The sequence below is a fragment of the Octopus sinensis genome, linkage group LG11 (genome assembly GCF_006345805.1).
Source record: "Octopus sinensis linkage group LG11, ASM634580v1, whole genome shotgun sequence".
NCBI classification, from domain to species: domain Eukaryota; kingdom Metazoa; phylum Mollusca; class Cephalopoda; order Octopoda; family Octopodidae; genus Octopus; species Octopus sinensis.
The window spans coordinates 75196642-75220641 of NC_043007.1; the positions used below are offsets into that span (position 1 = coordinate 75196642).

At 37.2% G+C, this 24000-nt stretch overlaps 1 protein-coding gene across 1 annotated transcript in view; it reads left to right on the forward strand.

Annotated features, from left to right (window-relative positions):
- LOC115217051 (bifunctional glutamate/proline--tRNA ligase) overlaps positions 1-24000 on the forward strand; it is a 62508-nt gene that overhangs the window by 37339 nt on the left and 1169 nt on the right. The window contains exons 19-31 of the mRNA XM_036506997.1: positions 2829-2978; positions 4227-4454; positions 6374-6589; positions 9122-9306; positions 12165-12216; positions 13445-13654; positions 14736-14888; positions 15956-16057; positions 18180-18335; positions 21128-21322; positions 22133-22306; positions 22394-22554; positions 23294-23437. Of these exons, the coding sequence (XP_036362890.1) occupies positions 2829-2978; positions 4227-4454; positions 6374-6589; positions 9122-9306; positions 12165-12216; positions 13445-13654; positions 14736-14888; positions 15956-16057; positions 18180-18335; positions 21128-21322; positions 22133-22306; positions 22394-22554; positions 23294-23437 (2126 nt within the window). The remainder of the gene's footprint in view (positions 1-2828; positions 2979-4226; positions 4455-6373; positions 6590-9121; positions 9307-12164; positions 12217-13444; positions 13655-14735; positions 14889-15955; positions 16058-18179; positions 18336-21127; positions 21323-22132; positions 22307-22393; positions 22555-23293; positions 23438-24000) is intronic.

Consider the following 24000-nt stretch of genomic DNA (forward strand, 5'->3'; position numbering starts at 1 on the left):
ATTCTACCAGTATACGAAGTTTAAAAGTGTTTAGTTACGTGGAAATTATTTTTTAAAACTGCCGTTCAAACCAAAAAGATCCCAATATAGATTTGGCCTGCTTGAATCTCTTCTGTGATATAAAATTGTCAGGAGTTGCTTGGGTTGAAACTATTACTCAGTTTTCTGATTATAACTATTTCATAGAGACATGCCCATTAGCTTAGTGCACTACAAGTTATATTAACAGGCATTGTCTATAACTTTAGATGTTAGACTAAGAGGAACATGTTGTGTAAAGTCTTAATAAACTGGCACCCTGTCAGTTATGACAATCAGGGTTCCAGTTGATCCGACCAGTGGAACAGCCTGTTCATGAAATAAAATAATAATATATAATAATAATGAAATTATTGTATACAGTGCTCAGGTGCACCACAACTTGTCAGAAAGTGCGTATAAAGTATATGCAGTAATGTACAAATGTCTGGAAAGCGAACGATGTATGAGTCAGATACATGCTTGTGCGTGTATGGAGGGGAGAAAATCAGGTGTAGTGTTGGCGAATCTCAGGAAGCATGAAAGTTTTGAAGGATGCAGTGCTCCGACAACTAACAACTGATGCCGGCAGTTTGTTCCATGCTTCAGCAACTCTCAGCGTGAAAAAATGTTTCCTAAAGTCATGGGAGCTGTGCTGTTTTCTGACTTTGTAAATATGTCCATGGGTGTTAGACAAGTGGAGTTTGAAAAGGTGCTCAGAGTTATTGTTTGTAAGATGGTTAATAATTTTATGGGTGTCTGCCAAGTCAGCTGCCAGATGTCGGAGTTTCAATGTGTCCATGCCCAGGGAAGTAAGGCATTCAGAATATGGTAAATGCCTGATGGAGGGTATTCTAACGTGAAAGTGGCTGAGAAATCCACACACACACACGCATACATGGCCTTAACATAGTTCTCAGGGAGATTCAGCATGAAACAGAACATGACAAGGCTGTCCCTTTGAATTACAGATACTACTCATTTTTGACAGCTGAGTGCACTAGAATAATGTGGAATAAAGCATCTTGCTCAAGGACACGAAGTGTGATCAGATATCAAACTCAGAACCTTACAATCATGAACCAAATAAATCTAACCACAAATCCACGCATATGAAATACACTAAGGACAACATGAATAAAATGGCCAAGACTGCATAGAATGGGCTTGGAATAGATTTTAGTACCAACAAAAATCAGCAACAGGCTGGCAGAATCATTAGCATGTCAAACGAAAAACTTACCAATGTATCTTTGAGTTCAAATCCCACCAAGAGTCTGTTTTGCTTTTCATCCCTTTGAGGTCAATAAATTAAGTACCAGTCAAGTACTGGGGTCAGCATAATTGACTTTTCTTCTCCCTTCACAATTGCTGGCCTTTTACCCTTCAACAGACCAGTGTCCTATTCAGGGCAATGTTGTAATCTTGGTCACCATGGAGATCTGGTAACTTACCTTATGAATCCTTGGGCTCAAGAAAAAAAAAGACATAACAAATCAGCATCACTTTATTCTTCCTCTATTTCTCTATGTTTATCACTGTTAATGTTGCCAGCTGAAGAGAGTAGAGTTTGGTATGGAAGTCTCATTGGGTAAAAACATACCCATTGCCTTCACCAGTTGACTTTAAAGACCAGATCCACTCGAATCTGCATTGTCTATAGTATCCTAACATTTCAGTTGGCTGATGTTACTGGAGTCATCTCATTTGTTTTCTTTACATTTTTTCATGTTCCCAAATAGGAGTTTTTATCAACTAATTGTTTGGATGATGTTGGTCATATATTTTCAATATTATATATTATACACATATTAGACCCCACCACATTTGCAGTGTGTAGGATATTCTCATTTATTTTCTCTCAGCCATATAAAAAGTGCGTGGCCTAGTGATTAGGGTATTGCACTTGTGATTGCAAAATCATGGTCACAATTCCTTGACCTTGCAGTGTATTGTATTCTTGAGCAAAACACTTTATTTCATATCGCTCCAGTTCACTCTGTGATAAATGAATAACCCTGCCATGAACTGGCATCCTGTTCAGAGTGGTATGTTATTATCTCGGTCATTTATATGTCATGGAAACCAAGTAACCATCATCATCGTTTAACGTTCGCTTTCCCAGCTAGCATGGGTTGGACGATTTTGACTGAGGGCTGGCGAACCAGATGGCTGCTCCAATCTTGATCTGGCAGAGTTTCTACAGCTGGATGCCCTTCCTAACGCCAACCACTCCGAGAGTGTAGTGGGTGCTTTTACGTGCCACCGGCACGGGGGCCAGTCTGGCGGTACTGGCAATGACCTCACTCAAATCTTTTTACACATGCCACCGGCACAGGTGCCAGTAAGGCGATGCTGGTAATGACCTTGCTCAAATGGTGCCTTTTACGTACCACCGGCACGGAAGCCAGTTAGCTGCTCTGGCAACGATCACGCTCGGATGATACTCTTAGCAGCCTACTAGCACGGGGCTCAAGTGCCAGTAAGGCGACGCTGGTAACGATCACACTCAAATGGTGCCTTTTATGTGCCACTGGCACAGAAGCCGGTTAGCTGCTCTGTAAACGATCACACTCATATGGTGCTCTTTGCACCCCACTAGCACGGATGCCAGTCGTCCTATGAATTTTAGAACTCTATGCAGTAAAGTTCAACATAACTGGAAGTAAATGTTACCAGTTGGTCAAACTACAGCAGCTATTTACCAGAATTTACTTCATGTTAGAAATGATTGACACAACAGAATCATGGCACGTGTAATCTCCAGAGAAGGTTTTTTTTTCACTTGAAATGTTTTTTTATTCCTTCAGAAAGCACAAAGTAAGAAAGGAAAATCAGCTGAAAAATCTCCACAAGAAGAATTCCCCCAAGTGTTTTCTAAAGAAGCATTGGATGTGGATGCTCAAATCCAACAACAAGGTGCTATTGTTCGTAAACTTAAAGAAAATAAAGCTGCCAAGGTATGTCCCATGTTGATGCTATCAGTTTGTTTACCATTTGTTCAAAATCTCTTTTACAATGGAATGATGCTATGGCGTGACACAAAATAGTTTTATATCAAATCTTTCCATTTGATGAATTAGTTTGATTGTTTTTTTTTTTCTCATTTTCCTTTGACAGCAGTGATTTGGCAGAATTATTTAGAGCCTGGTGTCATATAAAAAGCACCCAGTACATTCTGTTAAGTAGTTGGCATTAGGAAAGGCATCCAGCTGTAGAAAGCATGCCAAAACAGACAACTTGCCAGCTCCAGTCAAACAATCCAACCCATGCCAGCATGGAAATCGGTCATTAAATGATGATGATGATTAGAGCATTGGAGAGAACACACTGTAGTTCTGATTTACTGCACTTTGAGTTCAAGTCTTACCAAAGTCAGTTTTTCAACCATGTGGTTTTAGGTTCAATCCCACTGTGTGGCATTTTGGGAAAGTGTCTTCTACTATAATTTCAGTCCAACCAAATTTGAACTGTATGGTCTCAGGTTCAATCCACCCCACAGCACTTCAGACAAGTGTCTTCTACTATAGACTGACTAAAGCCTTGTGAGTCGGTTTGCTAGACAGAAACTGAAACAAGTCACCCAGAATATATCTATATGAGTGTATGCTTGTGTGTACCTTTGTCTCAACATCACATAATTATTGTAAATGAGCATAATCATCATCATACAAGTGATGTTCATTTCCACTCTTCCCTAAAAAACATGTCAGGCCATGGGAAAATGTTACCTTGCTTGGAAACTGAACAGTGTTGGTGACAGGAAGGGCATCCAGCCATAGAAAATCTGCCTTAACAAATTCTGTCTGATGCAAGCAAACATGGAAAAGTGCATGTTAAATGATGATGTTTGATAATATTTTAAGACATTATTTATAAGTTTATTACCAAAAGGAAATTACTTAAATATCAACTGAGTTGACAACTATTTTTACATTTCTGCTGTTTCACAATAAATAGTTGACCTTGGCAAATGGCCTTTTAAGATATTAACAACAACACAAAACAAACAGTTTAATTGCACTATTTAACCCTTTGAACCTGCAAGACTATTTAACACAAAATTTTGTCACCGAAATTGTTGCCCACTCTCATTTTACTGCATCTGTGTGCATAGCTTGTACAGCCCTACTATTTTCCTACCACTGTGTCAGACACCATCATATTGTTAATATAATTAATTTCATCTTTTATTTATATATTTCCAGCCTGAAATTGATGCAGCTGTGAAAATTCTCTTAGGTTACAAGAGTCAGTTTAAGGCTGTGAGTGGGTTTGATTGGAAACCAGGATGTACAAAATCCTTTGAAGGAAAAGGTGATGCAGCACAACCATCATCTAATCCAGTTTCTAATCAAAATGCATCAGACTTAAATAAACGTATCCAAGACCAAGGAAATAAGGTCCGCCAGTTGAAGTCTTGTAAAGCACCAAAGGTTTGTGCTTTATGATTCTAAGTTATCTTTCGTTAAGTTTTGAAAATAAATGAAACTTAACCCTTTACTTTGTATCAGTTCAGATAAAGTTATTTGTGAATGAATAAATTAATTGGTTGGCCTTTTTCATCATTGGTTGACAATATTGTAGAGACAATAACTTATTCACCTCTGTTGTGCCTGGGTTGTTTCCAGGAACAAATCCTTAATCCCAAGTATACTTACCACCTCCCCACTCATGGATACGCCATGCGGTAAAGACAAGTCCATGGAACTATAGGAGATTCAGATATTGGTTAAGTATAATCATGCATACCTGCCTTAACTCACCCACCCTCCAGATTTTCTGTACGAGTTTACTCCCTTAGCCTTTTTTTTTTTTAATGCTCAATAAATTACCCCAAAAGACAGCAGGGATTTGTTATTCTAATGGGCATGGCTTTTGCAGGCCCAGTTCCTCTCTTGTCCTTCAAGTCTTTATTGGTCTGGTGCAACAAGTGTCACAAGCCCAGTAGTATTCAGGATATAGGATTTGTATGGAATTACTTTCTCTTTGATGAGCAGCTAAATATCTTAGGTTTTCATCTGCCCTGGGTCTGTTGGGATGTCTGTCAGTGATTGTCTTCTGAAGTAAATTAACCCTTTAGCATTCACACTGGCCATATCAAGCCCAAATAGTCTACCTGCTCTATGTTCAAACTGACCAGATCTGATTTCTCACACCTATCTAACAATGTCATTCTAAAAATAAACAATCACATCATCGAAATCTCAAAGCTATGAGATAATATGTGGTTAATTCAAAACCATCTGAATAAATAAGCATTATTTACAACAGAATAATCTGAATGCTAAAGAGTAAATATGGAAAGTTTATCTAAATACCTGTTCTATGCAATCTTGGTAAAAGTTAAGTTGTTACTCATGAAATTGAAATTAAATCAGTAGAAAGTTTTCTATTATATTTCTAAAGAACACAACTTAACTTGGTTTATTTAACAAAAGAATAGTAGGACTGGTACTGTGTTTTAGTGAAAACTAACATAGGGTATCAAAAGGTATTTGATCAAAAGTTACCTGTGATATTAGCAGCCTCTCTGGGGGAAATATGTCTTCTGCCTAAGACTAAATAATTTTAATTTAACCCTCTTGGACCTGGGCCCCAGTGTCTAATTTTACCCTCCACCAGGGCTCCTACGCAAAAAGTATTAGCATACACAGCTCAAGAGTAATGATTGCAGGCAAGCTAATAGACAGAATCACAAAACTGTTCAGGGAATAATAATATGGCTAGTTCTCAATGCCATATTTGTTTATTGCAGGCAAACTAATGGACAGAATCCCCCAAAAAATTCGAAAAAATAACAATTATAAGCCTCTCTCTCAACTACTATATTTATTCACCTGCATCACTACTTTCCTCATCACTTTCACCAGTTTCATTGTCTGCATATGGGTAAACACTTCAAAGAATAGATATTATCTATAATATCTTCAACTGTAAAATGTCTAGGCCATGTTCATATACCAAACAAAGTACTGGATTCATCACAGGCTCATTTCATCACAAAAATCTGTTTTTTGTGACTAAAAAAAAAGTAAACAGCTACCAGGGACATAATTAACATTGAGTCATAAACTCACTTGACTACAAAGCTGCAATGTGATGGGTTATCTATTTTTAGTATTTTATCTCCTTTTTCTGTATTGTTCATTACCACTTAAATGGAAATCTGGTAGAGATTATATTTAGGCTATTCTCTCCATACCAGGAATACGGTACGATTGGGTTAATCTGTGGTCTTATTAATTCCTAAACTTCATGAAATAAAAAGAATGTCAATAAACTGTTATAGGACTTCTTTGTTCTTTTTGCTGTTAAAAGATATCATTTCTCATTCTTCTTTTTCCCCTTTCAGGAAGAAATAACTGCTCAAGTAAATATATTATTATCTTTGAAAGCTGAATATAAAACTCTAACCGGAACTGAATGGAAAGCTGAAGTATCACCTGTAAATGGTGATAAAGACAAACCTGCTGCTACCATCACTGATCCAGCCGTTGCTGAAATAAATCAAAAGATTACAGAACAGGGGAATAAAGTGAGACAACTTAAAACCGATAAAGCACCAAAGGTATCTTGGTATTTCTTCCCTGTTTTCCTACAGTAATTCAGTTGGTGGAAGAAACTAACAAAATACTTTATTTTTCTGCATTATATATGTTCTTATCCCTTTTTTTTATCATAGACTTCACTTAAATATTATTAACTGTGTGGTTAAGAAGTTTGATTCCCAACCATATGGTTCCAGGTTCAGTCCCATTGCATGGCACCTTGGGCAAATGTCTTCTACTATAACCCCAAGCCAACCAAAGCATTGTGAGTGGATTTGGTTGTTAGAAACTGAAAAAAGCCTGTTGTATGTATGTGTGCATACATATATGTATGCATTGGCCAGTTATCTGCCATAGGTCAATTTTGACTGTTCTGTTCAGGGACAGAATGCCTTTGAATGGTGAGTAAAGCAGTTGGCAACATCCTCCACTAGTTTGCCTCTCTGTGCCTCCACACCAAGTATGAAATAGTATACAAGAGTGCAATGAGCGTGGTTGGTGAGGGTGCCTTGCAGTAGCAGCTCACTTGCTAGTTGACACCCAACAGTTGTCTGATAGTACCAATCATCCACTTGGACGCAATAACCTTCAAGCCACCTTGTCAATTATCCAATGTCCTGCTACAGATGTCTTCACCATATCTCTGGCATGGGAGGTTAAGGGGTTGTGTACTTGTCCTAGGTACCACTGCAGTCTATGGACAGAAGAGGCAACTTATTTTTCCTTCTATAGCCTGCCATTGATGTGTATACCGTGTGTAAAAGAGTGGGAGAAAGTTATGTATCTTTGTCATGACATGATATCACCATCATCATCGTTTAACATCCGTTTTCCATGCTAGCATGGGTTGGACGGTTTGACCAGTGTCTGGGAAGCCAGGAGGCTGCACCAGGCTCCAGTTTGATCTGGTAGTGTTTCTACAACTGGATGCCCTTCCTAACGCCAACCACTCTGAGTGTAGTGGGTGCTTTGTTGTAAACAAGTGTCACTGTCATACAAGCAGTGTCCTTCATTTCCAAATTTCTGTGAAACGTATTTAGCCATGGGGGAATATTACCTTACTTGGAAACAGTGAGGGTTAGGGACATGAAGAGTATCTTGTCATAGAAAATCTACCTCAGCAAATTCTGTCTGACCCAAGAGAGTAGGAAAATGTACAATAATAATGAGTAGCCTTGATCAGCTCCATTTGTGTATTATATATAAAGTTTACAAATGGTCAATGAAAAATTTGGAAGCCTATTGGAATAGCACTTGAAACAGTTTTCATTCAGTTATACAGTGATAAATTTTATAGAGTGAATGACGTAAGAAGCATCAGATGTGGTGTGCAAGAAAGGCGACTGCGCTAGTATGGCCATGTGTTACATATGGGTGAGGACAGCTGTGTAAAGAAGTGTCACACCCTAACAGTGGAGGGAACCTGTGGCAGAGGTAGACCCAGGAAGACCTGGGGGATAAGGTGGTGAAGCATGACCTTCGAACATTGGGCCTCACAGAGGCAATAACAAGTGACTGAGAGATATACTGTACTTGAGAAGACCCGGCAAGCCAAGTGAGATCTTAACCGTGGCCTATGCCAGTGTCGCATAACCAACCCATTTAAGAGTACCCATCAATCGTTGGGCAATATGCTGTGCTTGAGAAGACCTGTTGAGTCAAGTGAAATCGTCATGGCTAATGCCAGTACCTCCTGACTGGCACCCATGCCAGTGGTACATAGTAAGCACCCTTCGAGTGTGGTCGATGCCAGTGCCACCTGACTGACTCCCGTGCTGGTGGAATCTAAAAAGCACCTTTTACACTCTTGGAGTAATTGGCATTAGGAAGGGCATTAAGCTGTAGATGTAAAACAGGAAATTAAAGGAAAATTTTCAATTGCAAGACCTTTTTTTTTTGCAAGAGGATAGGAGATTACTGATATTTATTTTATCAATAAAGGGTATAAAGAAATGCTGATCTCTAATTGTGGAAGGGGTAGATCTAAGAAGGTGTGGGGCAAAGTAGTGAGACAAGATCTCCAGACATTGGGCTCACTGAAGAAATGACAAGGGACTGAGAATTCTTATGGTTTGCTGTGCTTGAGAAGACAAGTCAGACTAAGTAAAATTGTCCTGAGGTTGATTCATTTGACTATATATTCCTCAAGGTGGTTGCCCCAGCATGGCCACAGTCAGATGACAGAAACAAGTAAAAGATAAAAGACATGAACTTTACTTTTCGTTCCTCCTCTTCTTCATTAATGTCCCTTTTCCATGCTGCTCAGTTACAAGGATGTAAACACACCAACACCAGTTGTCAAGCAGTGGTGGGGTACAAACAAAGACACACAGACATAGATATATATGTGTATATATAATGGGCTTCTTTCTGTTACCATCTACCAAATCTACTCACAAGGCTTTGGTCAGCCCGAGTCTTCCCCAAGGTAACACAAGTGGGGCTGAACTCAGAACCATGTGTTTGGAAAGCCCACTTCTTACCATACAGCCACGCCTGCACCTATAGTAGTAAGAAATTGAAAGTCTGTTTAATGTATTTGAAACCAACAGGAACAGGTAGATGCAGAAGTCAAGATCTTGCTCTCACTAAAAGCTGATTACAAGAGTAAGAGTGGCCAAGACTGGAAACCTCCCAAAGAAACTAAAGAGAAACAATCAGCCCCCAAGAAAGAGAAAGCCACTGTGAATAAAAGCAATGAAGAACATTCTGGAAAAGAGATGAAGAAAATAACCAGGTAATTTATCACCATCATTTTTGTTGTTGTTATTGTTGTTGTTGATGATGATGATGATGATGATGATCATCATCATCATCGTTTAACATCCGTTTTCTGTGCTAGCACAGGTTGGACGGTTTGACTGGGGTCTGGGAAGCCAGGGGCTGCACCAGGCTCCAGTCTAATCTGGCAGTGTTTCTACAGCTGGATGCCCTTCCTAACGCCAACCACTCCGTGAGTGTAGTGGGTGCTTTTTATGTGCCACTGGCACAGGTGCCAGGGGAGGCTGGCAGCGGCCACGATCGGTTGGTGCTTTTTACGTACAACCGGCACAGAAGCCAGTCAAGGCGGCGCTGGCATCGGCCACGTTCGGATGGTGCTTTTTACGTGCCACCGGCACAGGTATGTGGTAATTTTAATAATGTATTTCAGAGATGTGCTTGTCTTGCAAGTGATTTGATCTGAGAAGATGTGTTGAAACGAAAGTAATTACAGCATAGAAGACACATTTTAGCCATTCAAAAATACAAAGAGACTTGTTAACTTCATCTAACCCTTAAGCACTCAGCTTACTCTGTCAAATCTAATGATTATTTATTTATATTGCTTTGAATTAATCCGCCATTATCTCGTAGCTTTGAGATTTCAATAGTGTGATTGTTTATTTATGAAATGACACTGTAAGGTAGGTGTGAGAGGTCAGATCTGGTCAATTTTAACATAAAACAGAATATTTGGGCTGGATATGGCCAGTTTTCATGCTAAAGAGTTAAACATTTATTATTTGGGGTAAAGATTTATGTCGCAGCCTTATCACTGACACAGTTTTGATGTGAATAGGTGTGTCGAAAAATTTTGACACCAAGTAAAAAAGATTTTTAAGTTAACAGTCTTTGTGTTTTTGAATGGTTAATATGTGATCTAAGCTGTACTTGTACTAATAATGTAATAGCATTTGTTATTCAGCTCATTGTTTCATGTTTGTTTTCCCACTTCCTTATGCTAAAGAGTTTCCACAGCTGTCATCATTACAGACCATAATATTATTTAAACAGTTTTCATAAGAATTATGAAATACATGTATACCAGCTCAGATCATAGTAGGAACTAAATTTGTGACAGAGTTCCTATTCATTACACAAATAACTTTTGGAAAAACAAAATAATTTTTTTTTTCCTTCTAGAAATGTTGGTGTTTCATGTTACACATTAAAATAAATAAATAAAATAAAATATCCTCCCCATTTCTTTTTTTTTTAAATCCTTTATGTGAGAATCTTTAGCAGAGTCCACTCTATTTGCAGGCATTAAGGCCAAGCCTCGGCATTGAGAATTAACGTCTTCTCCTCTTTCCATCAGTCTCAGAAAAATATGTCAATAGGTGTGAGCATGGCTGTGTGCTTAGAAATTTACTTCCCAATCACATGGTTTTGGGTTCAGTCCCACTGTGCGGCATCTTGAGCATATCTTCTTCTACTATTGCCCCAAGCTACCCAAATCCTTGTCAATGAGTTTGTTAGATAGAAACTGGAAGACGCCTGTTGTATATATATATATATGTGTGTGTGTGTATATATATATATATACCATAAAGATTTTAAAAGTATGTGAATATATTTATTTAATCACTTAACCTCCTTAGGATTACAGCTGTTTCACAGCCTTCTTCATGTAATAAGAATTTCAGTATATAATGAATTATGTTTGCATGTCTGCATTAATGTGCATGCTATGCATTATACAATTGTATATTTGCAATATACAATCATATTGTATAATGCCAAATAAGCATTTTAATGCAAATATGTAAACATAATTTCTTCCAAACTAAAGTTATCACTATATGAAGAAGTCTGCAAAACAGCTGTAGTCCCAAAGATGTCAAGTGGTTAAATAAATGTATATTCACTTCCCATACCTCTTGACAGGGTGTACGGGAGGGGTAGTACCTCTGATGGGGCAACAGTCGTGCTCCTCCTCGAAGTAATTGATCTGCCTTGGTCCCCACCTGCACTGAACTCTCACTTGTGGCTTCTAGTAGCTATTTGTATATAGTTTAAATTCTCCTCATGAAATAATCTCATCAATCAGATCTTCTGGATTGCAGCTGCATGAACACTTTCCCCCAGCATGGCCACAGCTCATAAGCTGAAACTGGAAAAATCAAAATCAAAATCAAAATCATTAGATTACTATGTGGACTGGTAGTTGAGTCTATAAGAGCAGCTTTCTGTGATATCCATATGATTCTCTGAATCCATATCTTATACTAAATACATACACATATATGTATATATATATATGTATGTGTGTGTGTGTGCAGGCACGGCTATGTGGTAAGAAGCTTGCTTCCCAACCACGTTTCTGGATTCAGTTCCACTGCGTGGTACTTTGGGAAAGTGTCTTCTAAGCCCCAGCTTAACAAAAGCCTTGTAAGTGGATCTGGTAGACAGAAACTGAAAGAAACCTATTGTATATATATATATATACAGGTTGCAGTGAATAAGCTGTCGTCTAAATTACACAAAAATGAAAATAACACTGACTTCTCGTTTTAACAGATATATTTATCAAAATTACATTAAAATATCTTGAAATACTAAACAGTAAATTTATTCAATAAAATCGCCATTGGCTTCAACCATGGCCTCCAGACGACTTTGGAATCTCTTGCAACTCTTCTGGATAAGTCTCCTTGTTTCGGGGGGAAATATTGTCTTGCTTAGAATCAAATGAGGGTTGGCAACAAGAAGAGTACCCTGCCATAGAAAATCTGCCTCCACAAATCTCATTTGACCCAAATGGATGTTAAAACAATGACGATGAGTTTTTCATCTTTTTTTTTTTTTTTAAATTCCATTTCTTGTTCATTCTAGGCTTGGACTTGAAGCCAAGAAAGAAGAATCACTTTCTGATTGGTATTCTCAGGTATGTCATTTATATAATTGAAACATCTAGAGCATTCACTAAAATGTTTTTTTAATAATTTTGGGAGGTTTGCTGATGAACTTTTTTACAATTTAGATTTACGTTAATAAATTAAGGTTTTCATTATAAATATACAGATATTTCGTTTTTGGATTTGGTTTGCAAGTTTCATTATATGAGTTTGTGTGTTGAAGCATATTCTATTGTGTCTGGGGAGAGTCATTTTCTTTTTGTGCCTTAACACACTCACCAGTAAAATTTCCACTTATTTCTTATTTTTATTTTCCTTAAATTTTCGTTGCGTCTTGCAACCTTTTCAATAGTCTTAACTCAGTCCGTTATTTACACCGCGTTCCTTTTTGTTTGTGTGCATGTGTGTGGGTCAGTGTGTGTGCCTATGCATGCATGTACGTATGTATGTGTGTATGTATATATGCATGTGTATGTATGTATATGTGTGTGTGTGTGTGTGTGTGTATGTATATATGTATGTATGTGTGTGCATCTGTATGTATACAAAGATAGAAATATTAATAGAAAATTATTGTAAAAATTTCCGAATGTAACATTAATAATTTTGTTCGTGTCATAAGAATTTGAAAAACTTCAAGAGAATGTGAAATTATTTGATTTTAACCATGGAACTCGAAGCATATAAGTCTATAAATAACAGCATGTAAATATTGGGTTAAAGACCCTTTTAGATCAATAAAAGTCAAAGGCTACCCATAGGATTCATGCCCAGATGAAAAGTTTGCTTTGGTCAATCCAATAGTAGAACAGATAACCTTTAACTTTTTCTGTCTAAAGACTCTTTATAAACCCAATATATGCTTGCTCTTGTTTATTGTTTTATCTGCTTCAAGTTCAGTTGTTAAAAATGAATTATTTAACATCAATAAATGGTATGAATTATATTAATCCTTTAGCGTTTAAACTAACCATATCTGGCTCAAATACGCCACCTGTTTTATGTTCTAACCAGCCAGATCCAGCCTATTACACTTAGCCATTAATGCCATTCTAGAAATATACAGTCACATCATCAAAATCTCGAAGCTACAAAATAATGCATGATAAATTAAAAACAATGTGAATGAAAAGGCATTATATTTGAGAGAATAATCTGAACGCTAAATGGTTAAATCTATTTTCAAATGTTCACTTTTTTATTTTTGTTTTGTCACACCTGACTTTAGTTCTAAATCTTTGTATTAATCAATTATAGGTGATCACAAAAGCCGAACTGATTGAATATTATGATGTCAGTGGTTGTTACATCTTACGTCCATGGGCATACAGCATCTGGGAAGCCATTCATGATTTCTTCGATAAAGAGATTAAGAAATTAGGGGTGGAAAATGCATATTTCCCCCTCTTTGTATCTGCTCAAGCTCTACAAACTGAAAAAACACATATTGGAGATTTTGCTCCTGAGGTATTTCAACTTGATATTCTTTCATCACTAGTCAATATTATTGAATTCTTTTGTCTTTGTTTTTGCTATTTTTTTCCTTTGAAAGTATGTTTTTTGCCACTGTATCTTGAACTACGAAAATAGTTGTTAGATTTAACTCAGAGTCCAAGTAAACTGGTAGCAGTCTACATCAGCAATGGTTATATTGTGACATGACTTTGGATATGTTGGGGGAATAAAGGAATGTAACATTTCAAGACTGACTTTTCTTTTGAGAAGGAGAAGACAAATACTTTTCAACCGAGCCAGTTTTAGTCATTACTGAGAATATATAAGGAAGGATATGTTTGTATTTATGTCATAAGAACTGAGAAACTTCAAGAGGCATGAAATAATCATTTTTGGTGATGGAACTCAATGTAGATAATAGTAAGTATTAAATTACAAAAAAAACTCTTGGATGGAGAAAAGTTGCAGATTGTGCATGGGATGCAAACACATCTTATGTAGACATGGCAGATGTTCTACCGTTGTACCAAAGCATGGAGAAATTCAAAGGAATGCTTTGGTACAATGGTAGAACATCTGAGAGGATGGTTAAGTCATAGTTAGTTTAGATGTGATACAAAATAGTGAGTGGGGTGGAGGAAAGAAAATAGATGCAAGATATGTAGGGATGTATATGTAGATACACACACATACATATACATACACATATATCACAGTATTGACAAGACTATCAGATGTTGTAATCACTGGTTACAGTGCACTTACTTGCATCGTTTTAGCATTTGAATAATGCCCCACTGTCTAGGCGAGCAAGCCAATATTCTCCCTGATAGGATGGCCAGTCTGTCATGGTGCTACCTATTTACAGCTGAGTGGACTGGAGCTATGTGAAATGAAGTGTTTTGCTCAAAAGCACAATGTGCTACTAGTTCGAGAATCAAAACCACAATCTAACGATTGTGAGCACAACTCCCTCTAAACGGTAGGACACGGGGACACACACACACATATGCATATAACTATTTATATTTACTGCATATAAAACTACTGTACTAGGACTTTTTAAATATTTCAACCTAATCATTGTTTCTAGGTCGCTTGGGTAACAAAGTCCGGACAAAGTGAACTCGTTGAGCCTGTTGCCATTCGACCAACCAGTGAGACTGTCATGTACCCGTCATACAGGAAATGGGTTAAATCTCACAGAGATTTACCGATACGGATTAACCAATGGTGCAATGTTGTGGTAAGTTTTTTTTTTTTTTTTTTTTTTTTTTTCCAATAATTAGCATATAACTGTTTGTTCTTTATGGGTTTGCTCTGGCACCCCATTCACTACCATCTTGTCTTATTCTCAGCCATTTCCTTCACACCTTTATATAATGCTTGGTAACCATGGGGAAATATTGTAGATGAGGTTTGGCAACAGGGAGGGCATTTGACCATTGAAAATTCATTTCAATGAATTTCTCTGACCCATACAAGTACAGAAAAGTGAACATGAAAATGATGATGATGATGATGATGATGATGTAGTAGTAGTAGTAGTATTTTAATGCTGAGTTTTAATAATCTTCTCAGTAGGCCTAGCATAGAGATGAGTATCATTTCAGATCTATTAATTAAGAAAGAATATTAAATCAACAACAATAAAGAAACATCAAATTTAGCATTTAAGCCAGCCATATCCAGCCCAAATATTCTACCTGTTTTGTGTTTAAACTGGCTAAATCTGGCATTTCACACCTACCCTACAATGTCATGCTCATGATAAACAATCCATTATCAAAATCTTGAACCCATAAGATAATGCATGATTAATTCAAAACAATATGAGTAACTAAGTATTACATTTGACAGTAACCTGAATGCTAAAGAGTAAAAACTTCTAATTTTCAGTATGTAATTAACCTCTGTAGCAATGGGATAATATCAGCATTGATTAAGTAGTTGTCGTAAGTTCAATCTGTAGGTCAGTCAAGCTTATATTTTTGTTGAAGTATAACAAACTGATACAGACAACGGGATGAGAACAATCTACTTTTGTGGATTCAAATAAAGAGTTAGGTTCCAAATTCAAAGGCCCTTACTGAATATGACCGGTACCAAAGTCGGCCAGAGGGTATAATGACTAAAACGTTATCATTATAAGAACCAAGATGGAGACACTAGTCCAAATGTATTGTTATATTGTAATGTTATAAAAGATTACCTGCCAATAGATTCTGAACGTTTTCCTTCAGTTTTTACTTCCAATATGAAGTCTGAATATTTTGATGAAATTGCTTTCACTAAACCTTCTTATTCTGATAGCGCTGGGAATTCAAACATCCGCAACCTTTTCTTCGCACAAGAGAATTCCTCTGGCAAGAAGGGCACTCAGCATTTGCTACTATTGAAGAAGCACAGGAAGAAGTAAGTCTACATGTTTCTTTATCATTTATTATTGTCATTATTATAAAAGCAGTGAGTTGGCAGAATCATTAGTGTGCCATGTTGTTAATGCTTAACAACATTTCTTCTGGCTTTCTATTTTCTGAGTTCAAATCCCACCGAAGTCACCTTTCATCTTTTCAGATTCAGGGCCTTGTGCCAAAAATTGTTCCTGGTTTGAGAAATACATCAAAGATTTCCATTCTTGAAGCAAGAATTTGGCATACCTTGAAGAACCTGTGGAGAACTGTTCAAGTTTCCAAAAACATTCATAACAAGTGCCTTCAGAGAGTGCAAACCTCCGTCAATTTTACTTTTCATTACCACATGAGGATAAAATTAACTCGCAAATGACTGAGTACTCCACAGACATGCGTAACATTAATGTAGTTCTCAGGGAGATTCAGCCTCACACGGAATATGACGAGGCTGGCCCCTTTGAATTACAACTACAACTTGACACATATATATATGAATGTATTTGTGTGTGTATAGTATAGGTTAGTTAAAACATGTTTGCAATAATAAGCATCACCACTACCTCCAAGCCCGCCATATGTATATATATATATATTATATATATATATATATATATATATATATATATATATATATATATATATATATATATACATATATATATATGTGTGTGTGTGTGTCTGTATTTGTCCCACCACCGTCATTACTTGACAACCGATGTTTGTGCGTTTGTGTCCCTGTAATTTAGCTGTTCAGCAGAAGAGACAGATAGAATAAGCACCAGGCTTACAGGGAATAAGTCCAGGGGTCAGTTTCTTCGACTAAAGGGTGGTGCTCCAGCATGGCCACTGCCAAATGACTGAAACAAGTAAAATAATACCAAAAAAATGTTCCATACCACTAAACCAAGAAGGTCCTTTGAATATGTACAATGTATTTTAAGGTTAAATAGTAATTCCTTTTACATTTGTGTAACAGATATTTTGGTTGGATTATATAGTCACTGGTGTTACATTACTTACTATATTCTGTAACTGTCACAATATACTTTTCTATGCCCGAAATTTTTATGGGGAGGGGGCCAGTCGATTAGATTGATCCCAGTACACAACTGGTACTTAATTTATCAACCCCAAAAGGATGAAAGTAAAGTCGATCTTGGCAGAATTTGAACTCAGAACGTAAAGACAGACAGTCATAATATGCAAGCATTTCTCATGGCACCAGTACACTGTTTACAGATGCTTACATCTTTTATGTTTTCTGTGAATTTTTCATGGGTCCAGCTAATTATTATTATTGTTATTACTATTATTGTTGTTATTATCATTATTACATCCGCCTTAGTGAAGGTGGAGGTATCATTTTCAGTTGTGTTTCTTTGTCTGTGGACAAGATATCTCAAAAACCGCTAGATGGATTCAGGTGAAACTTTCAAGGATGTTTGGCCTCATGACTGGCACAAACTGATTAGATTTTGTGATCGATCTGGTACCAGACAAGGATTCTGGCTTATTTTTCCTGTTTTTTTTACTTAATTTTTGAGAGTAGTTGGGTTCATTTTTAGTATTCTCGTTTGCAGAGCAGTCTAGTTTATTTCAGATATTCTCATTTTAAAATCATCTCTGGCTAATTGTTGAGAGGGCATTGGTGCTTATACTTAGCAGCATTTCTTCTAACTTATACGTTTCTGGGTTCAAATGCCACTGTAGTTCACTTTGCCTTTCATCCTTTTGGTGTCAATAAAATAAGTGACAGTTGAGCACTGGGGCCAATGTAATCAACTTACACCTTCCCCTCAAAAACCACTGACCCTCTACCAAAATTTGTCTGTTGCTCCATTCTGAGTTCAAATTCCGCCAGGGTCGACTTTGACTTTCATCCTTTCAGAGTAGATAAAGTAAGTACCAGTTGAATACTGGGGTCAATGTAATCAACTCATATTCCTTCCCCAAAAATTGCTACCCTTGTAGCAAAATTTGAAACCATTATTATTTTTTTTTTTTATTATTGTTATTATTATTATTATTTTTGTTGTTTTTATTATCATCATTATTATTATTATTATTATTATTGTTATTATTCACTTTCTTTGAAAAGACATTTTCAACTTGTTTTCCAACAGGTGATGACAATCCTAGGTTTATATTCCCGTGTTTACACAGATTTATTGGCCATCCCTGTTATTGCTGGTAAAAAGACCGAGAAAGAAAAATTTGCTGGAGGAGATTATACAACAACAGTTGAATGTTACATTTCTGCCAGTGGTCGAGCCATTCAGGTAAATTGCACTATCACTCATTATGTTTCTGTCATTAACAGTGTTGACTGATATCAACATCTATTATTCTTTCTATAAGTCTAAGTCCCTTGACTACTCAAGATAAGCTTGGACAGTTGCTGTGCTGATGATGGCTATTGAGCCAGAAACATGTATCCACAACTGTCCTCTTATCACCAGACAATAAGCCTGTCCTTTTCTTTAATGGTATATCAACTTGATATACCATTATATCAAAAAGGCGGCAAGCTGGCAGAAACGTTAGCACGCCGGGCAAAATGCTTAGCGGTATTTCGTCTGCGGTTACATTCTGAGTTCAAATTCCGCCAAGGTCGACTTTGCCTTTCATCCTATCGGGGTCGATTAAATAAGTACTAGTTACGCACTGGGGTCGATATAATCGACTTAATCCGTTTGTCCTCTCTGTGTTTAGCCCCTTGTGGGTAGTAAAGAAATAGGTATATCAACTTTGAAGAATTCTTGAATATTGATTTCATCTCTTAAGTACCACTGGTTATAGCTTGCTATTTGGTAATTATGATACATCGTCTAGAAGCAGAGGTAATTGTAATTAATCAAAAATTTACATTGTATGGTATTTGATTTAGCTGTATTTTTCTGTGTTGTTCAAATACATCTTAATTCCTCTTTATTTTTAACCTTTCAGCATTCAGATTTCTCTGTCAAATATGATGTTTACTTATTCACATTGTTATGAATTTGTCGTGCTTTACCTTGCAGCTTTGAGAATTCAATGATGTGATTGTTAAATTTTAGAATAATATTGTAGTGTAAGTGTGAGAGGCCAGATCTGGTCAGTTTGGAGATAAAACTCGTAGATTATTTTGGCCAGATATTGCCGGTTTAAATGCTAAAGGGTTAAATTATCCCAAACAGACTGATTCTATGCCTACGTATTATAGTTCTGTGATGCTAGCAACTACAGTCACACATTAAACAATTATTCACTAATATCGGCGTCACCTTACTGGCACATGAAAAACACATTCAAGCAAGGTCATTGCCAATGCCACTGGACTGACTCCTGTGCAGGTGGGACGTAAAAAACACCATTTTGAGCATGGCCATTGCCAGACTGGCACGTAAAAGCACCCACTACACTCTTGGAGTGGTTGACATTAGGAAGGGCATCTGGCTGTAGAAACTCTACCAGATCAGATTGGAGTCTGGTGCAGCCATGTGGTTCACCAGTCCTCCGTCAAATCGTCCAACCCATGCTAGCATGGAAAGCGGACATTAAATGATGATGATGATCTCTCAGACTATTGACCTATTATGCTCTCCATACATTAGTATATATCAGCAACACAACCAATGTTTCCACAAAATAGACTATCAACCACAATCAAACACATTTATTACCCTAATTATCAACAACACTACATCATCATCATCATCATATACATAAAAACTAAAGCACAGAATTAATTAAACACACTTTGGTTCTTCTTCTGAATCATTATTATCATTTTATGTTTATTTCCCCCCTCTCTACCCATCCACCCCCCACCCCCACCCCACCCCCATGTTGGCATAGGTTGGACAAGTCTTTCACTTGTCATCACTCATTGCAATCCTCATCCTCTGACACACACAGCAACAAAGGATACCTGACAGTTTTTTTGTTATTTTATTATGCTTGCTGACTATAGAGAGATTTCCTGCAACCAGACTTTGGAGTTACATCCAACTAAAATGAGAAAGGAGGAAATTTCCATGTTAGATTATAAACAACACATAAGATTCACTAAAGATATGAGAATATTGTCACCCTCACAATGCCTTTTCCCCCAGATTGAAAGAAAGTATACACTATAGAAAACACTACCCCTTGCATCATTACATACACACACCTTCATCATCATCATCATTGTTGTTTAACGTCTGCTTTCCATGCTGGCATGGGTTGGACAGTTCGACTGATGGCTTGCAAGCCAGAAGGCTGCACCAGGCTCCAATCTGATCTGGCAAAGTTTCTACAGCTGGATGCCCTTCCTAACACCAACCACTCCAAGAGTGGAGTGGGTCTTTTTACGTGCCACTTGCATGAAGACCAATCAGGCAGCACTGGCAATGACCACACTCGAACGGTGCTTTTTATGTGCCACCAGCATGGGACCTGTCAGGCAGTACTGTCATCAGCCATGACAATGACTTCACTTGACCCAACAGCTCTTCACAAGCATAGTTTATTGCCCAATGATTGAAGAGTACTCTTAAATGGGCTGGTTATGCTGCACTGGCATAGGCCACTGTTATGGTCTCACTTGGTTTGCCAGGTCTTCTCAAGCACATCCTATCTCCAAAGGTCTCAGACACTTGTCATCGCCTCCTGAACTAGCTACAAATATTTAGACATTACTTTAGAATATTTCAATAATATTCTAAAAGCGACCACTTTCACCTAATCATATCAAATACAACACACACACCACAAGAGAACCAAAATAACTACAACAACAAGCAATGGGCAAGAAAATTGTGAATTTTAATGCTTCAGTATAATAGCCTACTTCTATAAGAACTACAATTTGTTGGGTCACTCTTAATTCTTTATGTCTGCAGTGTTAGTTACTGTAAATCTACGAGAGTTGTCTATTTTTACTTCTAATTACCAAAATTACAGAAAACATAGACTTGCAATAAAAGGTCGCTTTTGATCAACAAAATTGTCTTACCTTCAAATGTCCTCAGCTTATTTCCATCTTTTTACATCGACTGTCAACTAATTAATGGTTTTAACCTTTTTTCTAATATTAATATTTTTACAGGGAGCAACTTCGCATCATTTAGGACAGAACTTTTCAAAAATGTTTGAAATTCAGTTTGAGCATCCTGAGACTCAAGAAAAACAGTATGTTTACCAGAATTCTTGGGGTTTAACTACGCGAACCATTGGAGTGATGTGCATGGTTCATGGAGACAATATTGGTTTGGTACTTCCACCAAGAGTAGCATCTGTACAGGTTGGTTTCTATTCAGACTAATTACTAATTTATTCAAATCTCTTTCCAGTTTGTCAGTGATTAATTTTTTTTTCAACCCTCTATATTTATAAGTCTCTTGCAGTGGTCTGCCCTTGGGCAGGTCCAGTGCATGTGAATCTTCTCAGACACTCACTATATTAAAAGGTTGAAGGTGTGAGCTGGCAGAAACGTTAGCACGCCGGGCGAAATGCGTAGCCGTATTTCGTCTGCTGTTACATTCTCAGTTCAAATTCCGCTTAGGTCAACTTTGCTTTTCATCCTTTTGGGGTCGATAAATTAAGTACCAGTTACTCACTAGGGGTCAATGTAATCAATTTAATCCGTTTGTCTGTCCTTGTTTGTCCCCTCTGTGTTTAGCCCCTTGTGAGTAGTAAAGAAATATATATTAAAAGGTTGGGGAGCATACCCTTGCCTGCCACTGTTAAGTAGATTACTGAAACTTTGGCTACCGTGACTAGACTTGAGATGAATACTGGATTGGTTTCTCGTTGCCGTCTCCAAGCAGGTGGGATTCAAACTCTGAATGTAGAGGGTCAGAAGATATACCGTAAAGCATTTCTGTCGATGCTCCAACTCTGCCACTTTCCCACCCATAGAGCAACATAAAATTAAGTGTTTTGCTCTAGAACACAATGCACCATCTGATTCTGGAACCAAACTCAAAGTCTAGCTATCACAAGTGAAACACCCTAACCACCAGGTCACATTCCCCCACATATTTATAAGAATGAAGAATAACATCACCAATCCCTGCAGATTTACTGAAGTAAATGTTGTTTCTGTTTGTAGGTTGTGATTGTTCCATGTGGAATAACAGCTACTTTAGATGCTGAAAGCCGATCCAAACTCTTAAAAATGTGTGAAAATATAAACGCAACTTTGAGACAGAATGACATTCGTTCAAAAGCTGATATACGAGACAATTACTCCCCTGGCTGGAAGTTTAACCATTGGGAACTTAAGGTACTTTCCTGCTTTTTAGTTAAATATCACACTTCTCTCTCTCCCTCCCCCTTATTTTGAGAGTCACGCATTTTCTTCCTTTTGCAGGGTGTCCCAATACGTATTGAGATTGGTCCTCGTGATATGAAACAAAACCAATTTGTTGCTGTCAGAAGAGATACTGGTGAAAAGGTTGAGATGGCCAATGATAACATTAGCAAGAAAATCCAAGAATTACTAAATAAAATTCAAGACAATTTATATGCTAAGTAAGTACTAAAATATACTATCTTATTAACATAAAGTGCATTTAGTAGTATTTAGTTGTGCACCAGTATATTTTTTTCTCTTTACAAAGGACTTTTAATGATTTAGAATCAAGTAAATAATTTTTGAAGATTTCAAAAACCAGAGGATGCTTATTAATTTATCAAATATCTTTTAAAAATATTTGTCAAAGACCAAAGTCACCTGTTGCAAGAAAGTAGCACTGTGGCTGTCAAATTGATTTTATTCTTATCAAAATGAGACAAAGATGTCCAATTTTGATTACTATTTTGGAAGGATCTTCTCTGGTATCTGTTAGTGACTAGGAAATTCAGCCCGGTCTCCCATCAAGGTAGTTAAGAACCACAACTAAGAAAGCTGTTGTTGAAAGAAAGACTTCCAAATACACAAGCATTTAGCAATATAAGCAAAGAAGTGCTGGACAATCTGTTGCAAACCACTAACTAATCTGCTTATTTTATGTTCAAACTGGTCAGATCTGGCCTTTCACACCTTCCCTACAATGCCATTCTAAAAATAAATGATTACATCATTCAAAAGAATGTGAATAAATAAGCATTAGATTTGACTGAGTTACCTGAATGCCAAAAGGTTAAAGCAATCACAGAAATACTGGTAAATATATTCCTGTAAATTTGTATTTTTCCCTCCAAAAATATTTTTAAAAAATTTTTTTTTTTTATCTAATGATTGGACTCAATTCTGTTTTCCATTTCTCAGCGCCAAGAAAGAACGTGATGAACATCTCTGTATCTCATATAACTGGAATGATTTTTGTAACTCCCTTGATCAGAAGAAACTTATCCAATCTCCATTTTGCGGAGGAGTAAGTTGTGAAGACAAAATAAAGAAGGACAGTGCAAGGTATGTTGTTTTATCCTCTGGATATAAATTATGAAGTGTTCTCCATCCTTCTTTCTCAGTCTGACCTCTCTCGACTTTCTCAGTTAATTTTACGCAGGTGGCACATAAAAAACACCTGGCACACTCTGTTAACTGGTTGGTGTTAGGAAAGGCATCCAGCCATAGAAACTATGCCTCAACAGACAGCTCCACATCAAATCATCCAACTCATGCCAGCATGAAAAGCAGGCGTTAAACGATGATGAGAATGATTCACAGGAGTCCAACCTGACTCATCTTAACCACTATCCTCTTTCACCACTTCTCTTACATTCACCTTGTAATTTGAGTCTAGGTCCCCTGCTGATACATCTCTTTTCCAACTGAAGTAACCTTATATCTCCACAAGATGTCTGTACCCAATCCTCTATCATACTTTAACCTCTCGTGACCTAGCATAAAGCCACCTCCCTCAATACAGCTTCACCCTTTAATTGAAGTGGTCTTGTCTTGCAAGTTGTGACCTCACTCATACCAATAGCACATGAAAAGCACCCGGTACACTGTCAAATGGTTGATGTTAG